The sequence below is a fragment of the Nannospalax galili genome, unplaced genomic scaffold (genome assembly GCF_000622305.1).
Source record: "Nannospalax galili isolate Female #2095 unplaced genomic scaffold, S.galili_v1.0 scaffold974, whole genome shotgun sequence".
NCBI classification, from domain to species: Eukaryota; Metazoa; Chordata; class Mammalia; order Rodentia; family Spalacidae; genus Nannospalax; species Nannospalax galili.
Window position 1 is genome coordinate 2,795,564 of NW_008335438.1, and position 23,499 is coordinate 2,819,062.

At 37.3% G+C, this 23,499-nt stretch overlaps 1 protein-coding gene across 1 annotated transcript in view; it reads right to left on the bottom strand.

Annotated features, from left to right (window-relative positions):
• Positions 1-1,161: 1,161 nt before the first annotated feature.
• Ccdc186 (coiled-coil domain containing 186) overlaps positions 1,162-23,499 on the bottom strand; it is a 43,842-nt gene continuing 21,504 nt past the window's right edge. The window contains exons 5-16 of the mRNA XM_008830220.3: positions 22,651-22,863; positions 21,454-21,573; positions 15,291-15,395; positions 13,619-13,717; positions 13,369-13,455; positions 12,060-12,202; positions 8,422-8,677; positions 7,613-7,802; positions 5,605-5,685; positions 3,533-3,743; positions 2,043-2,262; positions 1,162-1,435 (exon numbers count right to left, since the gene is read on the bottom strand). Of these exons, the coding sequence (XP_008828442.1) occupies positions 1,352-1,435; positions 2,043-2,262; positions 3,533-3,743; positions 5,605-5,685; positions 7,613-7,802; positions 8,422-8,677; positions 12,060-12,202; positions 13,369-13,455; positions 13,619-13,717; positions 15,291-15,395; positions 21,454-21,573; positions 22,651-22,863 (1,809 nt within the window). The 3' untranslated portion in view covers positions 1,162-1,351. The remainder of the gene's footprint in view (positions 1,436-2,042; positions 2,263-3,532; positions 3,744-5,604; positions 5,686-7,612; positions 7,803-8,421; positions 8,678-12,059; positions 12,203-13,368; positions 13,456-13,618; positions 13,718-15,290; positions 15,396-21,453; positions 21,574-22,650; positions 22,864-23,499) is intronic.

Here is a 23,499-nt window from a genome sequence, read left to right on the forward strand (position 1 = left end):
ACAAAAAACAAAACAATTCTTTAAAGGTATCTATCACCCCAAAGCTCACTTTCCTTAATGGGGGGGGGGTGAGCCCAATTCAAAACAAGGACTGCTACCCATTTTTCAAGACATTCTATTATAACAAATGATAAATTCAAAGAGAAATACTGATGTTACAATTGGCGACATTTAAGAATACATCTTAAACACTGTAAATATCCAATAGGGTACAGCACTTTGGCTCTAAGTTCCTTTGGCTATAGAGATATAATTGTGTTTTAAATAAACGTATTGAAACATTACTTCTGGGAGAACTGTATGACCATTTCATTACAGTATATAATTAACTGTACCAATAATGAAGAACAGTGCTCACATGAAATGGTTAACAGTGCTGAGCTGGTTTCTCTTAGGAAATGGGTTTTTCACAAATACCATATCCCTTTATACATTTACCTTTATACAATGTCAATGAAAGCAAAGTATGTCAGTTTCGCTGCTCTAATGATTAGATCCATTTCGTGCTTTAAAATACAACTGAAATCCACAGGAAAATTTTAAAGTAATATATTGTTTAAAATCACAGTTTAAGTAAAGAAAGATTTTTTAAGTTCAGTGAGTAACTCAGTAAGAAAGCCTGACAGAGACAAACAGTGCCTGGTCACTGGTTAGCTATTTGTTTTTCATTAAAATCAGAACTGATTTAAATATTCAAATGCATCCTTAAAGAATACAGCTAACTGATATTTTGGAGCGTCAAAACATAATTTAAGGGAAAAAAAAAAAAAAAAAAAAAAAAAAAAAAAAAGAGTTGGGGTCTAGAGATGCTACCCAGGCTGGCTTGGAACTTGTGAGCTCAAGAGATCCTCCTACCCTTGTCTTCCAAGTAGCTGGGACTACAGGGGCCTGGACCCCAACAGAAAAACTATTTCTTTAGGTTGTTTTTGGTGTTGCAGAAATAATGAACTGCTGCATGATCAACGCTATCTTCTGATGCATCATTTTAAAAGGCTGAATCCTTTTTGACATGATGTATTTTTAGGAAAGAACTATGGCAAAGGGGTTTTTATTTTCTTCTTTTTAAAAAGCCCTTGTACTAGTGTTTAGTACTTTATGACCATGAGCAAATTAAGGTATTTAGAGCTGACAGGCAGTTGAACTGCGCCATATAAAAATGAATTTCATCAAAGCTTACACTTTTACTACATATATAGCAATGCATCCATTCATAAAAGGGCACTTTATACAAGTGAAGTAAAGCAAAATTTTGATTGGTTGACACACAAAGCAGGGAGTGTTTCCAGCAACACTGGTCAGTGGCACCTGCTGTTCTGTGGCTTTTATCTGTTTACTGAGCAAGAGCTTTGTATTACGTTTTCTTCATCCTCTGATCCAGTTCATGCTGGTGTTTAATAAGACGTTCTATTTCTGTTCCAAGTGTTTGTAGATTTTCCTTTAATAAGTGGGGGAAGAGAAAACAGAAGTACTAAATATAATAAAAACACTGTTTGAAATATTTTTGCCTGAGTGATTAGTCCTAAATACCAAATGAGATAAACTAGATACGCAAACATTTTGGTGAAATAGGCTTGTCAATTTCAAAGTTGTATTTAATCGTTTTATTGAGGCTACAGCAAGTTTTAGTGCCTAAAATGATTACTCAGATTTAAAAAAACTGTCTTTTAAATCTATTACTAGCTATCAAGGCCTATCATAGTAAAGATAGAATAACTAGGTCAGTCAATAGCTACAAAAAATAAAGCCATAAAATACATTTAAAATGCTGTAATATTTTAAATGTTTTAAGAATTAATTATAATGTATGGAAATGGCCATCCACTGTAAAGTAAGCAATTCACCTCAGTGTCTATCCAATAACTAAACTGACTTAGTTCAAACAAGTATTCTTTTCAAAGGAGAAAAAAATGCACTAATTTATCTCTGGGTAAAAGAGATAAAATTGACTGTTATAAAAACAGTCAAAGTGCTACATGAGACCATAAAAGAGTCACTATTCTGCCAAATTTACTGACTGGTAAATGAGTAAGAAACACAAATACCTTCAAAGTAATATTTTTTAGTAATGTATCTTCCAAAACAGCCTGTAACTTTCGGTTGATCTCCAGAGAGAGTTCCAGTGTTAGGCCACTATCAGCAGGGTGGGATGTGTACAAGGACGCCATGATGCCACCGCGTCTACTCAAATGCACTTTGTTAAAGTCAGATGCTTCTGAAGAAAGTGTGCCTGATTCTTCTCGTAAAATGTAACTCTGAATTATTCTGCAAAACAAAATGACACCCTCACTGTGTGCTTGCAGAGTAAGAAAACTGGAATTTGTAAGAATCAATGAATCATTAGCATGAAGATGACTAGCATAAAATATATTCCTATTAGGTAATAATCTACATTAGCAAAGAATTTTCCTTATTAGGTGATTTCTTAAATTGTCCCATTTTGGTTCTGTCATGGTATTTAAGGAAATAAACACCGCTTTTTTCTTTCTTCTCTTATTTATGTGCAATTATTTCAGTCATTACTGGCTTGATTTCTGTTAATATTTTCTATTAACTATCATTTAACTTTTAAATCTCTATTTTGCCCTTTATTTACAAACCCCAAAGCAAACTTTCTACAGGTCTGAAATTACTTCAAAATATTTAAAAGGTTTAGGAAGAGATATGCAATATATACAATTCTTATTTAAAATAATATGGTATTTGTGAGAGGTATGTGGCATAGCTCAAACTATGAGGTCAGTCAGGGCTGGGTCTCCATCTCCAGCTCTGAGTCTGTCCCTTACAAAATAGGTGCTAGATCTGAATTTAGTTAACTAATCTGCACATCCAGATCACTCACTTTGAGCGTACCTAAGCAATTGATGAGATAATCCCAAGCCACAGGCATAGTACCTTATACTAGAAGGTGCTCAATTAATTAGTTAGGAGGAAAGCCCTCAAAACATCATGAAGGGCGTGGCGTCACACGCCTTTAATCCCAGTGCTCGGGAGGCCAAGGCAGGTGGATCTCTGTGACTTCAAAGCCAGGCTGATAGTGAGTTCCAAGCCAGCTGTGGCTACATGGAGACCCTGTCTCAAAAAGAACCTCCTCCCCCTGACCCTGAAAAAAAAAAAAAAAATTCATATATCTCTTAGAGTCATAGTCATTTTTGAAAGCTACTTTTTAAAATCCAAGGTTATTTTATAATGTTGAAAAAAACACTTTAAAACAAAATTCTACTCAACAGTGCTTCGCCTTAAAGGGAAGACCTGACCTTTCATCTTTGTATTCTCCAAGTCTAGAATACAACAGAGGACCAAAAAAGACAAAAAAATCGAATGACTATGACTACAGAATCCAGCAGGCACACGACGCTTGCCTATAGCCCCAGCTACTCAGGAGGCTGAGGCAGGATTATTTGAGCCCAGGAATTCAAGGCCAGCCTGGACAATATGATGAAACCCCATGGAAAGGGCTGGCTCTCCATTAGTTTTTGAAGCCATGCAAATGTAGTTATTTTGGTCATGATTGTTCTACCACAATAATACATACTTGGTTTTTTTTCTTATTTCTTCTACCAACTGTTTGATGTGGTCCTCCATAAACTCTATCTTTTCATTTTTCCGTGCATGTGCTTTCTGCAACCTTACAATCCTCTCAATCAGCATGGCCTTGTCCACTTCTGGAAAGCTATCCACAACTACTGATGACCCAGTATTTTCTGGAGATCGATCTTCAGCACTGCTTCGAGCATTAAGTGATCCTGAAGACAGAGAAAATTCAGCTTAAAGAGCATATATGTAATCTAGTATCCCTCATATTTGTTCTAGTAACACTTTCAAACAGTCACTAAATCTTTTAGAGTTGGGTAAAGAACACATTATAGGTCATTTGTGCGAATTCTTATTTCTGAAAATACTGACCAGAAAAGTACTAAAGGATTATCTGTTACACAACTCAGGAACAGGATGAGGAATTGGTAACAGAACAAATATTCTTAAAAAAAAAAAAATACCAAGTCTAAAATAATTAAAAAATTAAAGTATAAGAAAATTGAAGGGAAAATAAAAAGCAGAATGGGCAGGAGAAGCAAAGGTATTGAACTACAGAGACAGAAACAGAGGACAGAACACAGCACAGCTGGGTTAAGCTCTGGAGCCAGCCTGCCTCCACTCAAATCCTACTCTACTTACTAGCTGTGTGACTCCGGACACATCAAACTCTCAGTGCCCTGGTTACTTCCATTTAAAATGGAAATAGTCACACATAATTTACCCCATGGAACTGTGATCCTCATTTAGACTCAATACATGCAATGCATTTAGAACAGAGCACACGTTAAGTCATGTGTAAGCTCTTATTATCGACATCAGTGAGACGAATTTCTGATCCTTTTCACCCTACAACAGGCTTTTTCAACCACAATTTAAAGTAGATTTAATCTGAGACAAATAATATATACTATCTAATATTAAACAACCAATAAGATGGTTTAGTTGGGATCTAAGATACAGTGGTAATTTCAAACCATTTCTTTTCTACTACATATTTTGTCTACTATAGTAACTACTGATGTTTTGACACCTACTGCATAAATTCCTAGGAGATTAGTATAGTGCAGTGACTGTAACAGAAAGTAAGAGATTAAGAGGAAAGAGAGGGAGGCAGAGAAAAAGAGAGACAGAAAGAAAATGAATCAAACACACAACTACCCCTCCGTATCTGTGAGTCCCATCCATGGGTTCAACCAATCTCAGATTGGAAATATTTTTTAAGAATTGTCTATACTAGGGGCTGGAGAGATGGCTCAGTGGTTAAGAGAACTGACTGCTCTTGCAGAGGACCCAGGTTCGATTCCCAGCACCCACATGGCGGCTATGAACCGTCCTTAACTCCAGTTCCAGGGGAATCCAAAACCCTCTTCTGACCTCTGCAGCATTGCATGACACAGGTGCACTGACAGACATGCAGGCAATATATTCATACACATAAAGTAAAAATAAAATATTAAAAAAAAGAACCGTCTATACTATACATGTACAGATTTTCATGTCCTGAGCAAACAGTCTTTTAACAGCTATTTCTCTATCACTCACATTTTAACAGGTTTAAGTAACCCAGAGATGATTTAAAGCAGATGGGAAGACATGTACGGGCTATATACAAATAAAGGCATTTGAAGCATCTCAGGATTTTGGTATTCAATGGGTGTTCCAGAACCATCCCCTGCAGATACCAAAGGGTAACTGGAGATAGAGATCTGATGTTACACAATGATGACCACTTCATCCCTTCTTACATGTTAAAATATAAGAGTCCATACAGCAACACAGATGGATACAATTCTTAATTTTAGAAATTAAAAAAGTTGCACAGAATACAAAAGTGGCAGGTAAGAAAAATGGAGGTAGGAAATCATATAAAGAACCCAAGACAAACCTGAAACCTTGGGTAAAAAGCAGGATGTAAACATTTAATCAGGGTACATTTTCACAATAGAATTATATATTAACTTCTATTTTTTAAAGCTTCAAAATCAAACAAAGCTTCAGAAAAAACAAAACTTTTAAAAACACTACACTACTTTTCTAACAGTCACTAATAACCAAACTCATTCTTTTTACCTGATGAACTAGAACGACTTCCCATGCTGCTAACTTCTTTATCATAGTTTCCATTCTCAGCTTGATCTAATTTTCTTCGAGCTATGAGAAAAGAAAAGGGATTGCTTGTGACAGTTTTAATGACCATTTGCCCCATCATCTGATATTAATTGCTAAAGTCGCTTAGACAAAAATGCCATAGACTACAAGACAAAGTTCCTCAGTTTATTTCTTGGTATAGATGACCACTATAGATGTCATTCACATAAACTGACATTTGGAAACATACAGGTCAAATAAAAACTACATAGAAACAATATGACAGGTAATATTAGCATCATTTAGTTATTGAGCGATTTTAATTTTTAGAACCTTCAAAGATTTAGGAAATAATTCTCTGTATCAGAAATTTCCTCCAACCTTGCCTTCAATTACATATATAAAAAACTGAATTATTCTGACAACTATATTCATAAAGTAAACACTAAGCTTCTTCTCATTATGTTCTACTTTAAAACATAAACAAGTAGGCTATGCAGAATAAAAGGCTGTAATACCTTTCTTATTCATTGTATTCCAAACACATGGCACAAATGTCCAAAAGATCAGTATTTTTTTGTTTTTTTGAGACAAAGTTTCACTACACAGCCCTGGCTAAGTAGACCAGGCTGGCCTCAAACTCACAGAGCTCTACCTGCCTCTGCTTCCTGAGTGCTGAGATGAAAGGCATGCACCACCATGCCTGGCCCTTATTTTTTTATAGGTCAGGGTCTTGGCCTGGAGAGATGACTTACTGGTTAAGAGCACTGGCTGCTCTTGCAGAGGACCCAGGTTTGATTCCCAGTACCCACATGGCAGCTAACAACCACACATAAGTCCAGTTTCAGGGGACTGACCTACATGGGCATTGCATGACATGGGTGCACTTACATACATGTAGGCAATACACCCATATACATAAAATAAAAATAAAACAGCTAAAAAAAAAAAACCAAAACAGGGTCTAACAGAGCTCAGTTGGCTTTGAACTTGCTATGTAGCCGAGAAGACCCTGCTCACCCTGCCGGGATTATAGGCATGTACTATCATGTAGGCTTGTATGCATTTTTAATAGGAGAAACCTGGATCCCAATTCAATTATTAATTGCTAAGCCCAGGTATTCATGTTTCTGGTATGTTTCCTGAGACCCAGATGAAGAGTTTGGTCTCAACATCTAAGCTAGAGCTCTGCAACAAATCAGCTCACAAGCACATGCAAGGCAAAACTCTCAGAACTGCCACCTATATTCAAACACAGATTGTTCTGAATTTCTCTCTCACATTTTCTAATACACATAAACATACAGTAATATAGGTAAGTGTACTTGTGTCCTGCAATGCCCACAGAGGTCAGAAGAGGCTGTTGGATCCCCTGGAACTGGAGTTACACACAGTTGTTAGCTGCTATGAGGTTGCTGGGTTTCAAATCCGGGTCTTCTGCAAGAACAGTGTTCTTTAACACTGAGCCATCTCTCCAGCCCCACAGTAATATATTTTTAAATGTATAAACATATGAACTGGAGAAAAAAATACCTAAGTAATTTTTGCTGATTAAAAAAAAATGCAAGTAAGTTAGTTTAGATTTTACTGCCTGTCTTAAAATTCTTTCTCAATTTTCGCATTCTGTGGCTTTGTAAGCAGCCTTTTAGTATAGAAAACAGACTACTCATGGAATGCCAAGTTTAGAATTTGGTCTGTGAAGATTAACATAGTGAAAGAAAGGATATATACAGGATACACACACACACACACACACAGAGGATGGGCATGAGTGGCAACATTATTTTTAATAGGAGGTTGAGGCAGGAGAATTTTGTGTTTGAGGGCCAGCAAGACTGCCTCAAAAACTAAAAACCTCAACCAAAAACAGAAACCAAACAAACACATGACTCCAATTAATGTAGAACATGAAGCAAAATGTATTTTCCGTATCAAATCTTTAATGGCTGTAAGCACACACTCAAGGTCTCCATGTGGAAAAATTCTGTACCTTGCTGCAGTTGTTTGCTAAGATCCTTGACATTAGAGGCATGTTTACGTCTCTGAGTTACTAATTCATCTTTCAGTTCTTCTACTTGGGTACTCAAGGCTTTAACTTCTGTCTGTGCACAAGCAAGTTCAGCGTGCAGACTCTGGACTTCCTCTTTTTGCAGTTCTTCCTCTTTCAGCAATCTACTTTCCTGAATAATAAATACAATAAAATAAAACAATCACTGATTAGAATGTGTATTTCCATTGTTGCTCAAAATTTAAAACCTTAAAGCGATAAGGACAAGACTCCTCTACTGCTCTCCCTCAGCAGGTTCTGCTGGTTAAGCCCCTCCAAATCCTCACAGGCAGGGCATGTTAAGGGGCACGCCATTCTATATGGAAAACAACAGCAAAAGATGCCTCTGAATGGGGGAATTTTAAAGACGCAAATGTTTTTATGAGCAATTTGAAGGCATTCTTATTATTTGGAAATACCAAACCTCTTCCAATTATCAAAAAACTAAGAAATTTAAAGTATTATCTTAAAAGGTAAAACAAAAGTATTTAAAGTATTACCTTTAGTTAGAAATGACAGAAATCATGGTTTCCTTACTTTCAAATGTATAATACTATTTACCATTTTAGGGAGAAATTTTATTACAAGCATATTCATTAAACCAAACCAAATATATATTTACAGAATTTAAAATTAATCAGTGCTGAAAGAGCCTAAATTAACTATTATTAAACTTTCATGCTGCCAGGGAAATGTAATCTGTGCTCCTTGCTATGTTGTTTTAAGGAGTTAAATGCACATTTTATACTTACCAAATTTACATTCATCTGTTTCATTTGTTCACACTGGCTTTGCAACTGACTTTCACTGCAGGAAAGTTTATCAACTTGTGACTGCAAAGAATTGGATTCAGACTGCAGTTGTGCATTCTTACTGGTGAGCTTTTCTGTGAACAGCAGGAGCTCAGACTCTCTTTTCCTACTACCTTCGATGTCCTTTTGTAGGTCATTAATCAAGGAATTGAGATTCTCTACTTCTTCCTTCAAATGTTCAATTTCTTGTTTACTTCTAAAAAACAAAGTTTATATTTAAGAAAAATTTAACTATTAAAAGACATTACATGGTGGTGCATGCCTTTAATCCCAGCACTCAGGAGGCAGGGGCAGGTGGATCTCTGTGAGTTTGAGCACAGCCTGGTCTATATAGTAACTTCCAGGGCAGATGGGGCTACAGGGAGACTCTCATTCAAAAAAGACCAAAATAAGAAGAAAAACAAAAACAAAAACAAAAAACCCATTACAATGGTTTGTGAATTCTCATTTAATGAAATGCCTTACAAAGGTTCTTTTGCTTAACTCATCCAAATCTTTTTGAAGGCCTAGACATCTCAGAAAGTAAGGGCTATGAAGGCAAGCAGCAAGGCCCCTGCTTTCAAAGAGCTTTAACCCAGCAGGGAAATTACATGGGTGTGATCAAACACTGAGACAAAAACACTGAACAGGCATTGGAACTCGTCTGACTGCTGCCCAAGCTAACACCTGAGTAAGCATGACCACCTTTTCCTACGAAAGAGCAGACAGCAAAGACGTCAAGTTCTGAGCCATCTGGGGTTCTGCAATCATTCTACTTTACCACTATAGTGTGAAACATCCACAAACAAAACACAAATTAATGTGGCTCTATTCCAAAGCACCTTCACTTTAAAAAGAGGCTGTGGGCTAGATTTGGTGTGTGGGTCTCAATTTGTCAATCCCTGACCTAAGGAAAAGCTGAAGTTAGTGGAAGAATAAAGTATGTTCCAAGTAAAAGAACGCGAATAGGCCTTCTTGCTGGTGCCAGAGACTCAGTCCTGAGGAGAAAAATGACTGCATTCTGTCCCTAGCACTTAGCCCATAGAGGCTTGACACAGTCTATAAACATTTGTTAAGTGATTTCAGATGGAAAACAAGAGTGAAGACAGTGAAGGCGTTCAAGAAGAGTCAGGCCACTAGCTCATAACCATGCTAAAGCATGTGAATTCAAGAGGCAATGAGAATCAACAGGAAAATCACTGAAAATTGAGAAATGTTTTAATTTTTTAAATATTTCATTTAATTTTTATTTTATGTGCATGAGTGTATTGCCTGCATGTATGTGGGTGCACCTGTGTCGTGCAATTTTTTTGTCTTTTTGAGACAGGGTGTCCCTGTAGCCCTAGCTGGCCTGGAACTCACTATGCAGACCAGGCTGGCTTCGAACTCAGAGATCTGCCTGCCTCTGCTGGGATTAAAGGCGTGTGCCACCACACCCAGTAGAAATTGTGCTAATATAGGGTATGCACTGGCTTAGAGAGCAAGAAGAAAAACCAGTTGTAAGCTGTGGCAGCTTTCCAGAGGAGAGCAGACAATGGCTTGTACTATGGGAGTAGCAGTAGGGATGTAAAAAGTAAATGGAAATGAGAGATTTTTAAAAGTTGCAATCACAAATACTTGTGCTGGTTAGGTATATGAGGAGAGGGAAGGAGGAGCAAAGGATGGACCCCAAGTTCTTGGGTTGGATACTCATGTGGATGCTACATTCATAATGCCTCACAGGAACCTTAGAGGAGAACCGTATTTGTGGGTAGAAGAAAGGAATCAATTTTGGACATGTTAAAGTTTGAGGTTTTGGTACTTATGTGTTTGAAGCTAAGAAAAAGATGACTAAAGAGAATGTTCCTAAGGACCTTCCGTACAACCAGAAGAATTAACTGGGATTCCTCAGAGGTGTAATAAAATTGGAGCACAGGAAGGCTTTCTGACACAAAGTTAAACCTGCCATAGGGACTGATAAAGGGTGGCCAGAAAAAAACAGGAAGAATATAAGCAAGCACAATGAAGCAAAAGGAATAGAGCAATGTATCAGGAAAGATAAAGACAGTCATGATAAGAGATACTAGAGCTTCAAGTCTGGGTCATACACACACATGCAAGGCATAATTAATTTTAAAAAGGTTTTATTATTTTTATTTTATGTGTATGAGTACTGCCTGTATGTAAGTCCACCCATGTAACATAATACCCATAGAGGCTTGTAAACTCAGTGCTAGGGATATGGAAAGAGGTAGATCCCTGGCTAGTCAGCCTACTCTAGCCACCAAGTCCTAGGTCCTAGTGAGAGACTGTCTCAAAAAACCAAGGTGAAATGATACCTGAGGTTGACTTCTGGTTTCCACAAACACACATGCACAGCCATGTACATGCATCTGCACATGCACACAAAGATACATTCATATATAAAGCTGATCTTAGTCAAAAGGCTGAGAAGCAATGTACCCTTGTTCATATTGAAATGCAGAAAGGGGGGCTTCAAAAGATGGCTCAGCAGTTAAGAGCACTTGTTATTCTTGTAGAAGACCAGGGTTTGGCGCCCATCACCCACATGGTGGCTCATAACCACTTGTAACTCCAGTTCCAGGGAATCTAATGTCCTCTTCTGGATGTCATGGGCACCAAGCATGCATGCAGTACACTTGCAGACATGCAAATGAATACTCAGACACATAAAATAAAAATAAATTTTAAACTATAAATGTAGAAAGGAAAGTCAGCAGAGACAAAAGAGATAAAGGGTAAGGAAGGCGTGATCTAGAAAGACCCTAGGAAGGCAAAAGATCGGATCCACAGCAGAAGTAGGAAGAATAACCAAATTCAGAGCAGGCACTTCTTCCACAACAGAAGCAAAAGGAAGAATGGTCAGGGTGTGTTGCTTCAAAGAACAAGCAAGGTTCTAGAGCAGCAAGGTTCTGTCAAGCTCTAATTTTTTCTGTCATTAGTCTCATGCTAGGAGTAGAAAGGTCAAGTCTAAAGGGTGACAAAGCAGTAAATCGTAGAAGAGACATAAGGGGATGGGATGGAAGGCTTCAACCAAAAACCCATGGGAGGAGAGGATTATAGGTATGTCTGCATTCCAGGCTGAGGCTGTGACCCCAAGTTTACAGCAGTATCAACTGTGAGGAGACTGAAGATTTGTTTAGCAGCACTCAGCTGCCAGGGAATGGGAGGTACAGAAAGAATAAAATACTTAAATTCAACCTGAATCTAATCCCTGCCAGATGATGTCATGAATAAAGTTTAAATGGTTTTATGAGACATCAAGGAATAAAGTCAGCTTCTGATCACAAGCCATACACGTGCAAAGATCTAGACAAAGTAAACACCCTGCCTCAGTGACAATTTTAACCTAAAAATAAACTAAATTCACTCTTATAAATTGCTACTACCAATGTTTATGGGATATAAACTTGGATTTGATTTTTAGATACCATGATGAGAGTTCAAAGATAATGAAGTTCACTGATAAGAAATTCAAAATTTTTAACCAGTAGAATTTTAAGTTATTCTTATCTGACAATTATTGCACTAGAAAACACTCTAAAGACAGAACTGAAAAGCCTGTTTATTAAGACAAACCGAAGTCATTCGCTTCACACCTTTGAAGCTGCTCCTGCATCTGATCTGCAGTCTTCACTTTGTCCAATAAATTCTGAATTTCAGCTTTTTGGCGATTAATAATTTCCTTATATTTTGATAGTTCATCTTCTGTTCTTAATCGTTCATCTTCTAGACATTTTGCCTATAAAATAATCACAACCAAGCTAAACTGCAGATTATAAATTCTAAAGCACTATTAGCGTGAAGAAAACACAATCTTCCCTACCTACCTTAAGTAAGTGACATGGAGAAAAATAGGAACAAATAGGAACAATACTTAGAATACTGTTGGGTGATCTCAAAATGCAAGGTGTTTACTTAAAACCTTACTTCTAAATAAAGTGATATGTAGGGAAAATATATTAATATTAAAAGACATTACTGATACTAAAGACTATAAACATAGAATTTACCAAAATTGTTAGAAATTAAACAGTATCAATCTAAGCTACTAAATACAGCCAGGAATTTAAAAAAAAAAAAAACAAAAAAAAAACCCACCCATTCAGATACTGCATGTACACAGTGCACTTACATGTAGGCAAAACACTCATACACATAAAAATTATTTTATTATTTTTATTTTATGTATATGAGTGTATTGCCTACATGTATGTGAGTGTATCTCTGTCGTGCAATGCCGCAGAGGTCAGAAGAGGGCTTCAGATTCCCCTGGAACTGGAGTTAAGGATGGTTCATAGTTGCCACATGGGTGCTAGGAATTGAACCTAGGTCCTCTGCAAGAGCAGTCAGTGCTCTTAACCGCTGAGCCATCTCTCCAGCCCCAAATTTAAAAAAAAAAAAAATTTATATAAAAAATAAAAAGAGCTGGGCGTGGTAACACACACCTTTAATCCCAGCACTTCAGAGGCAGAGTCAGGCAGATCTCAGTGACTTCAAGGCCAGTCTGGTTTACATAGTGAGTTCTAGGCCAGCTGGGGCTACAGGGAGACCCTGATTCCAAAAGATAAAAAATAAAAAATAATGTCATGTTCTGACACAGATTCAAGGTCCACCATTGGTTTGCTGAAGGCTGTGTCTAGATCAAAGGCCCAAGGACAGGTTATGGTACAGCAGGTATACTACCAAATAGGAGTGTGCGGCAGGTACTTCAAAGGGACTGATGTACTTCCAATTCTTCCAAGGGAAGAGTCAGCTCCATTACTAAGGAATTGCTATTTTATTCCTGAGCTCTTTTATTTGGAAATATTTCTAAATATTCTTTCTCCACTACTTTAAAAATTAGAGTAAATTCTAAGTTAAAGGTATTTACCCTAACTTTGGAGTCTCAACCGAAGATTTGATTACCTTTGTTCTCAATGTTCGAAGCTCATCCATGCCCTCCTTAAATGTCCTCTTCAGATCTTCTAGTTCCTTTATTTTGGCATGATGCATCTGTAAAAGAAACCATAAGGCACTAAATGAGATCTGAAAATTATTGCTGCTTCTTCTAAACAGGCCTTGAATGCAGATGGCAGTGGGCACTCTTCTTCTCTTTCTGAATTTCTAGGCTATCATGGATATTTATTACAAAATCCAAAAGAACAAAACTACCCACCTCTAGCTGATCAGATTTCTCCTGCATTTGCTTTTCAAGTTCTCCTTTTGTGACTCTAAGCTTTGCATCAAGTTCATTTGACTTAATTTCTTCTGATTCCTAATGGAAAGAAAATGAAAAGCAAAACTTTTAAGGTTTTATACTTTAAAAATGAACACAGCTGGGAGGCAGAGGCAGGTGGAGCTCTATGAGTTTGAGTCCAGCCTGGTGTACACAGTGAGCTCTAGGCCAGCTGGGGTTACAGGAAGACCCTGTCTCAAAAAGACAAAAAGAAAAAGAACAAAACTTTGCAATCAAATTGTTTTGTGGGTGGTTGCTTGTTGAGACAGGGTTTCACTATGTAGCCCTGGCTAGCCTAGAACTCACTACGTAGAACAGGCTAACCTCGAATGCAGAGATCTGCTTCACTGAGTGCTAGGATTCAAGGTGTGGGGCCACCGGGCCCAGCTACTAATTTTGAAATGAACAGGTTATGTACCTAAAATTGGAGAATACATCAAAGGATTTAAAATGTTAATTCTGTAGAACAAGAATAGCACACTTAAGATATATACCATAATACAGAAGTTTTTTTCTTTTAAAAGTAGTACATTCTGCTGGGCATGGTGGTGCATGCCTTTAATCCCAGCACTTGGGAGGCAGGCGGATCCTCTGTGAGTTCGAGGCCAGCCTGGTCTACAGAGTGAGTTCCATGTAGCTGGAGCTACAGGGAAGCCCTGTCTCAAAAAGACCAAAAAATTTCATTTTTTGATTTATTTTTATGTGTATGTTCTGCCTGCTCTATGTAAATGCACCATGTGTGTGCACTGTGCATGAAGGCCAGAAGAGTCCATTGGATCCCCTGGAACTGGAGTTACAGATGGTTGTTAGCCACCATGTGGATTCTGGGAACTGAACCTGGGTCTTCTGCAAGAGCAGTCAGTGCTCTTAACTACTGAGCCATCTTTCTACCCCAAGAGAACAAATTTCAAGAGTTGATTCTCTCCTACCCTGTGGGGTACTGGGGATAGAACTCAGGTCCTCGAGCTTGGAGGCAACTACATTTGCCCCCTGAGCCATCTCACTAGCCCAAGATTAATGATTGATGCTGCCTGCATAAGGCTGGGACCTGGATCTGGAAATCCTACAGTTTAAAAAAAAAAAAAAAAACGTAGTACATTTCTTTGTACTCTGCATTATTCCTATATTTTCTAGGAATTTTACTTGATTGAAAAGGTCTCATCTATCTGAGCTGCAGGTTCTTCTGAGCATGCATGGATGTGTGCATGTACATTTGAGTATGCATGTGCTTATGGCAAAGACTGACAAGAGGTCACACAGGATCTCACTGAACCTGGAGTTGACTGATTTTATTAGACTGGCAGGTCATCAGGGATCTGCCGTCCCTCTGCCTGGCCCCTCACTCCCCAGTGCTGGGGGGTTATAGATTCAAGTTGCCATGTGAGTACCCCAGTCAGTTCTCATGATTGTCTGACAAGCATTTTCCCAACTGAGCCATCTCCTCAGCCTGAAACTGCATGCAGGTACTTTAACATAGGAAATAACCAGCACCTTATTAAATGTCCTAATAAATCTATTGTACATTTCAAATTTGGCAAATAAAGAGATTTAATGAAAACAGTGATGCTAATTAGCATAACTGGTTACTAATACATTTTAAAGGAAAGCATACCTGGTATGTTTTTATCATATCCTGACAGTTTTGTCGGATCTGATCTGCTTCTTCCTTTGCTTGTGTTAACTTTGTAGTTGTTTCTTTGAGTTTATCTTTGGTTTCCTACATTGACAAAGTAACAGACAAAATTAGCCACATTGCTATGATGACCAGTGAGCAGTGACTAGAGTAGAAAATTCTTCTTCTAGCAATACACTGAGGGCTAAGACTTGTTTCTGACAAAGTTAGAATGGTTAATTGATAGGTATTAAATAAAGTTAAATTTGACAGAGTTTTCACCAAATTCTTAGAAATAGTAAAGTATTAAATAGTTCTTTTGCACACCCATGAATTAATTCTTTAGTGTATGGCTGTGATACCTATGTGAAACTGCCTTTTGATTGAATGACTACAATGTGTTTTCAGTTTCTAGTCATTTGTCTAAAATGGCAATTTTGAGGGTTTTTCAGGGATGATTTTTGTTAAATCCAATTACCTTTTCTCATTTTTCTACTTACCTGGTTCAGTCCTCACCACCCCCGACTCTTTAAATATCTTTCCTCTGTTCCCACTGCAGGACAATACATTCTCTTCTCTTTTTCATCTTCACTATTCCCTGGTTGGCCTTCTACTCTGCCGTAGTGTCCCCCTCGGCCTCCTGACAGCAGATGCAATGTGACCAGCCACCTTGAACTCCCACTGCCATGCCTTCCTGTCCATAATGCACTGTTATCCCCTCAAACCACGAGCCAAAATAAAGCATTCCGAGCTTTGTGACAGGCATTTTGTCATAGCAATGAGGAAAGTAATTAACAAAACTTAGTGAATTAATGGCAGACTAACGTAAGCCTTCTGTTTTAGTCAGGCTGGTCTTCCAAACACCAAATACTCACTTCCTTCCCTTTCTTCCTTTATTCTTTTTGTTTATGGACTTGAAATGGCTTTTGCTCTTATCTCTTAAAACATTTCAATTGCATCTAGGCTTCAAATACTACGTCATATACCATTTTAAAAGCAAATATCACAACACTAAGTACTTAGGTATATACCTTGAGTTACTGGATCTTTAACAGTAAATTGCCATGCACTAAAACTGAGTATTACTTAAAATAGAAATACAAATAATTTGGATTCTTTTCTGAGACTTGATAAGCAAGAGGGCTACATGATCATCATCACCATCATAAATAAAATACAGCCTGGCATACAGTTCACAAATACTTCACCCCAAAAAACCAGCAGCCAAGAGATTTCTAGATGCCATTATTTGAATCTGTTTATCCATTACTGAGTTCTTATAGGCACTATTTTTTTTAAAATCCTGTATGTACATATGTGTATATGCATATGTTAGTGTATGTGAGTATGGGAGTGCACAAGCCATTACATGTGTGTAGAGGTCAGATAATAATCTCAGATGTCAGTCCTCACTTCCAAGCCTTGTCTAAAATAAGGTCTTTGTTGTCTGCTGCTGTATACACTGGGTTAATCAGCCCACACGCTTCCAGGACTTCTCCTATCTCTGTCTTCAATCTCCCCATAGGAGCACCCAGCTTTAACATGGGTTCTGGGAATTTGAACTCAAGTCCTCACATCTGCAGGACAAGCGCTTTCCACCATGCCAGCTCCCCAGCCCTTATAGGCACTGTTCTATGCTCACGGGAAATAGTTGTGTAAGCATACAAAATCTCTAATTCATGAAGCTGATGGTCCAACTATGAGTTAAATTTAGATAAAATACATAAGAAAAAGACAAGGGACAAATGCTAGAGTAAAAATAAAGCAAAAACATAAAGTTTAGGGAGATGTTCACGGTTTAAACAGAGTGGCCAAGGAAAGTTTCACTGAGAAAGTGATGAATAAATAAAGGCTTAAAAGGCATCAGGTGAGAGGCTGGATATGGTGAGTAAGAGAAATCAAGTGTAAATCCAAACCCTGAGCAACTAAGAGTGGGTTGTTGGCTATTAAGATAGGGAAGTAACAGAAGGAAAAAATACATTAGTTCATTTTAGGCATATTAAGTTTAAGATGCTATAAGTTATTCAAGATGTTGGGTAAAGAATACAGTAGAAAATAGGAATCAGGAATCTGGTGTTGTACTCAGGAATCTGGTGTTGTACTTAGAAGTTCTATAACTGGGAATCATATGAAATTGCTGGGCTTTTTTCTATTGTTGTTCTGACAGGGTTTCATGTAGCCTAGGCTGGCCTCAAAGTTGCTATGTAGATGAGGATGACCTTGAACAATGATTCTAACTCTACCTCCTGAGTGTTGGGATCACAGGTGTAAGCCATCAGGGCCAGTTGTATGAGAATCAAATCCAGACTGAGCTCTACACACACACACACACACACACACGCACACACACACACATCCTCAGCCTCTCTACTGCTGTTTTCAAGTCAACCATCTTGTGCTTTGCACTATTTAATCTTCAGTTAATTCTACCTATGGTATTTTTCTTAGATATTACATCAATATGGTCTTTTTTAAAGTAAGCATATCTTTCATGTCTCTATTATTCTCAAGTTTTGGTTTATCTCCTTGGTGATGTGGAGTATATTTATAATTCCCATTTTAACACCCCTGCCTACCATTCTGTATTATATGTAATTTCTGGATCTGTTCTTATTGATTGATTCTTTTCTTCCCACTATGGACTACATCATCCCGATTCTTTGCATGCTGATAATTTTTCATGAGATGCCAATGACAGTGAATGTTATGTTTTGGGGGCAAAGTTTTTAGATTGACTAAAAATTTTTGGAATCTATTTTAAGTGCATAATTTACACTAAATAAGCTTAATTTTAAAGCTGTGTCAAATGGCTCCCACAACTAAAGCAAAATTCTGTGTTAAGAGTTCTCTCTTTCAGGCTGGTGGCAACAGGAGCATTTCCTAGCCCTGCAGGTGGGTGCTTGGCCTACTACTTTTTCATCTCCAGACTCTTCCCTCCTGTTCTCAACACTCTGAACTTTGTCTCTTCCATTTCGGAAGACTGCTAGGCTGGGTTTCAATTCCTCTCCTCATGCTGCAGCCTGAAATCTGACATTAAGCATCATTTGTTTCTTCACTGAGGAATCACTATCCTATGCAGACCCTTGTTTCATTTCTAAAAACACTAATTTAAATATATTTTTATTGTTTTCTTTGGACTCTGTGTGGGTTTGAGGGTTAGTTTAAGGGTGAGAGGATACATCTGGACCTTGTTATCAAATGCAAGAGTACAGTCAAGAAAATAAAGGATTACCATGGAACAAAGCGGAGACTACAGCTCACTATGTAGAATGAAGTGGCAAAACTACTATAAAGCTAGCTCTTGGTTTAATTAATGAGTCTTCTGTGAAAACAAACCACTTAAGAATAAAGGTATCACTGATAACACACTGACTCTGGGAGGAAAGCACATTAAGCAACAATCTTGCTTTGGGTAACTGAGTAGAAGGAACTTACAAAGCATGCCAACGCTAGTCACATATTAGGTGCAGTATGTTACAGTCTATTGAATCCTGCTGATCTAGATGCTTTGATACCTCAGACGCCACTCCAGAACTTCAGCTGAGGCAGAAATGTCTGGCAAGCACTCTGTATAGCCAGCCATATTTGTTTGTAGAACCTAGACTTTAAAAAATAATTTTAGTTAAACCCCTAGAGGAGTTTAAAGAAGGGAATAATCAAGTTTTGTAGCTTGATCTCATGATCTGGGATCCAGTCTATAGTTTGGACTTCAATTCTGGCAATATGCTCTGAAGGTCTAACAAGCAGCTAAAGCTCACAAGGATCTAGAACCCACAGCATTCCAGTACTAACATCTAAGATCTGGGCAGTTTAGAAAAGTTTACTAAAAGGCTTGTGTCCCTTGACCACCTCTCAAATGGTTGCCTACACTGCTCCCGACCACTACTAAGTCTCCTATCTTTTGACCCAGTTTCCTTCTAACATCCAGGAGGCAAATATATAAATGAATAGGTAAGGAACTGGAGAGATGGCTTAGTGGTTAAGAGCACTGGCTGCTCCACCAGAGGACCTGAGTTTGGTACATGGTAACTAACAACCATCGTTAACTCCAGTTCCAGAGGACTTGACTCCCTCTTCTCTTCTCTGTGGGCATTGCATGACACAGGGGCACTAACATGCAATGCAGGCAAAACACACACATAAAATAGTCAATAATTTTTAAAATTAATTAATAGGTAAGTCAGGAGCCTATTTCAGATACTCTGAAAGCAAAGATTGTCTTCCACGATTTTTATATCCTCTGTATTATTTAGCGCCATGCTAACCAGAGCTAAATGCTTTATTGTGTAACCAAGTTCCTTTATTTAAAAAAGCAGTAAACATCCAATTTCCATAGAGTAGATCAATATGGCTTCTATTTTCATTTCTACCAGTCCACGCCATGCACCCTTTAAGAAATCAGCTTTAAATCACTTCTCTAAACTACTACTTACAGAGAACTTGTTTCATCTCTCAAACTTGCCAACAAAAGTCCTTTGTCATCCGATCTTTAAATACACAGGACTCACATACATGCAAGTTTTCCACTCCATAATGCTAATATACTAATGGGTTTTAAGATCCTTTCACCTAAGACTACAGATGAAGATAAAGTGTCACAGACATTAGAAATGCCCAAGCGTTATGTTCAAATATTAAAGCAACTCAGGCATTTAGAAATTATTCTTTATGAATTTGTAATTTAAACTCCACATTCTATAACCCAAAGTAAAGGGAATATTCTGAATAGCTCAGGTGAGTTACTCCACTGCCTCCTGGAAGTTCCTTCTCTGCCTCAGTGGTTTCCTCACACACTCATGACTCATGAGTGATGGGAACAACCAACCATTCCACTAACCTACTTTTGATCATTCTCAACATAGACTACCTATGGTTTTCTGATACTAATATACAAATATCCAAAGGTTAACAACTTTTTGACTTGAATAGCTTAATACGGTAATAAAGAATTATGATTTCAGATAGTATCATTAAACCTATTTTAGAAGACTTGGAAACTGACATCTCCATAATGTTGCTCTTCTCTTTAAGCCACATTTCAGAGTTATTCTTTTTTTTAAAAAAAAATTATTATTGTGTATGAATGTTTTGTCTATATGTAAGTGAACCATGTTGTGCAATGTCCGTGAAGGTCAGAAGAGGGCATCAAGATACCCTAGTATTAGAACTGGGATTATGGATGGTTGTTAGCTGCATGTGGGTGCTGAGAATTGAACCCAGATCCTATGCAAGAGCAGCCAGTGCTCTTAACTGCTGAGCCATCTCTCCAGCCCTTCAGGGTTTTCTTTTAGTTTATATTCTACCATGTGCAGATTGTTATCTCCTCAAAGATCAGGTCTGCTTATGGGTGAAATTATGGCCTCAGTTATGACTTCATAATTACATTTCATTATGTTAACTTTTTTTTTTTTTTTTTTTGCTAAAATGGTATTTGTGGGAAGTAGTTTAGTGTCAGGGTTGCCTAGCATGTGTGAGATCCTAGATTCAATCCCTAGCACCATACATACACAGACATACATATATACACACACACAAGTTTTTGTTAGCATGGTACCAATGGAATTATATTTATAAAAGCAGAGAACTTTCTATTAGATTCATTATATTGAAATACAACCATATATTTCTTTTTTGTAATTTATTTTTATTTTATGCATTTGAGTGTTATGCCTGCATGTGTGTAAGTGCACCTGTGTCATGCAGTGCCCATGGAAGACAGATGAGGGCATCAGATTCCCTGGAAATGGAGTTATGGATGGTTGTTAGCTGCCATGTGGGTGCTGGGATTCAAATCCAGGTCTTCTGCAAGAACAGCTAGTATTCTTAACCACTGAGCCATCTCTCCAGCCCAGTATTTCTTAATCATAAAAATCTTAGTATCACTGATACTTTAAAAACTTTAAGTCTACTTTCAATAACATACATTATATATTTCTCCTCCCCTCAAATTTTGAGCATTAAAAAAAAAAAGAATAAAGAACATGGAAAATTTAGGTGTGATAAATTATGAATTGCAAAATTTAACAGTCTAACCCACATAAGAAAATTTCTTTTTTATGATCACCCAGAATTCAGAGTCAAGCTAGTCTGCAGGAGTTGCTAAAGGACACACCACGCCCCATTAACTGCTACTGTGTTCCCTCTTAACATTGGCAGTACTCACCTTGTGTGAATCCACTTCAGCTTTTAACTTGTTTTGTGCCCACTTCACTTTAATGATGTGAGAGTTGATCTCTTCCTTTAATTTGTCTATTTCTCTGATAAGTCTGGTCGTTTCACCTTCCTAAAATGACATTAGGTCATTTTTTTTCCACTTAATCAACTAATTATCTGTGCCCCTTTAAAGTAATCAAAGCGATAATGCTATAATTCAAGGGCTGGTACACTATGGCCCACAGACCATAAAGCTGATTTAAGGTTCAACTGCTAAGAGAGTAATAGAATCCTAAATAAAATGAATAGACATGATGATAATTATCCTTACAGTTTAGCCAATTGGATGTGGTATAAGACAAACATACTTTGATTCTTTTTAATTGGCTGGCATTAAGTAAAACATGAACTGAACTGGTTTTGCCACAATTCCTAACAATAACAATGTTTCTAAACTATAAGTTAATAGCAAAGGCTCTGAGAGCTACCAGCTTTAGTTATTAAATTGTTTAGGATGACATCTACAAAGAATACATTTTTCTATAAGAAAAACATAAATTATAGTCTATGGTAAATTAAGTGTTGCACTAAGACTCTGGTCAAGCCTAGGGATACAATTCAGCATCAGAGAACTTGCCTAGCATGTGTGAAACCTTGGGTTCAATCAATAGCACTTCAAAACAGATGAATAAATTAAAAAAAAAATCAAACAAAACATTCTGTATTACGTAAAACCAAATTTGGTTCTAAAACTATTCACAATTGACATTACTATGTATATAGCTTACCAAAATAAAAATTTTCTTTGAGGTATGAACTAATTTTTTTCAAATATGTAGATTTTTTTTTTTTTTTTTTTTTTTTTTTTTTTGAGAGAGGGTCTCCCTGTAGCCTTATCTGGCCTGGAACTTACCACATAGACCAGGATGACCTTGAACTCAGATCCACCTGCCTCCATCTCTTGCAAAAATGCAGTTTAAAAATGACTAAGAAAATGTTACCCAATAAACAGCATATGCCAGTACTTCCTCTTTCCCTCAGCAAACCTCAGCCATCAGATGAGCTACCTAAAATAGTCATGTTTTTAGTAAGCATAATAATAATACTTTAAAAAGTACTTTATGTTTGAGTGTTTTAATCACATTATCATTATTTAAGGAAAAGTAAAGAGAATGAACTTCAAGTAAGGCAATGGCACAAGTTATACCTTTGTTTCATATAGTTGCTGCAATCGTCCTTTCTCCTGAGAAAGCTGCTTAATTTTGTTAGTGTTTTTCTCAAATTCTTTATTTGCATCTCTAAGTTTTCTCTCAAGTATTTCTTTTTCCTTTCGAAGATCTAAGGACTCCTTCTCACCTCTTACATACTTCATTACCATTGCTTCCTTTTCCTGGCGTGCCTCTTCACATTTCTTCGTGGCCTTGGAAAGAAAATGTTATCTAGCATCAACAAAAATTATTTTTCAAATAAAACAAAAGTTGCAATGCCTGATTAAAGAGAAAATTCACTGCTGGAGTAATTTAACCAGCCCAGAGTGAGCCTGAGGTGTTCTGATTTCTCCTCATATTTACTGAGCATATCAAGTAAAGGAAAAGCATCCCCATGTGGTGCTTTCAATATTTGTGGGATATGAGCTGTTTTCAACATCATCAATGCCACATCTCAAGTACATACGAACATTGTTCTGAGTCAGGAGCATAACTGAGTCACAACAGAGAACATCAGAAATGATATAAAATTAAAGCTATGCGTTCAGCTTGGCTTTTAAGGATTAATTACAAGGGGATTCCAAATCATTGTAAGACTGATTACACTTTTTCTTAGAGGTTAATTCTAAACAAGCTGAGTACTCAGTATGTGAACAGAAGGAGTATATGTTTCTAAATGTTTTCAAAACACATGACTCTTGGTTTCAGCAAAAACTCAATTTGTAAAGACTTGTTACAAAGAGAAATTTCCCAGGAGTCATTCGTCATTCCCATAAAAACATATACAAATAGGTAATATGTCCTGTAGTATTAGCAACCTATTTTTTGCTGCTGTTGTACAATGTTCC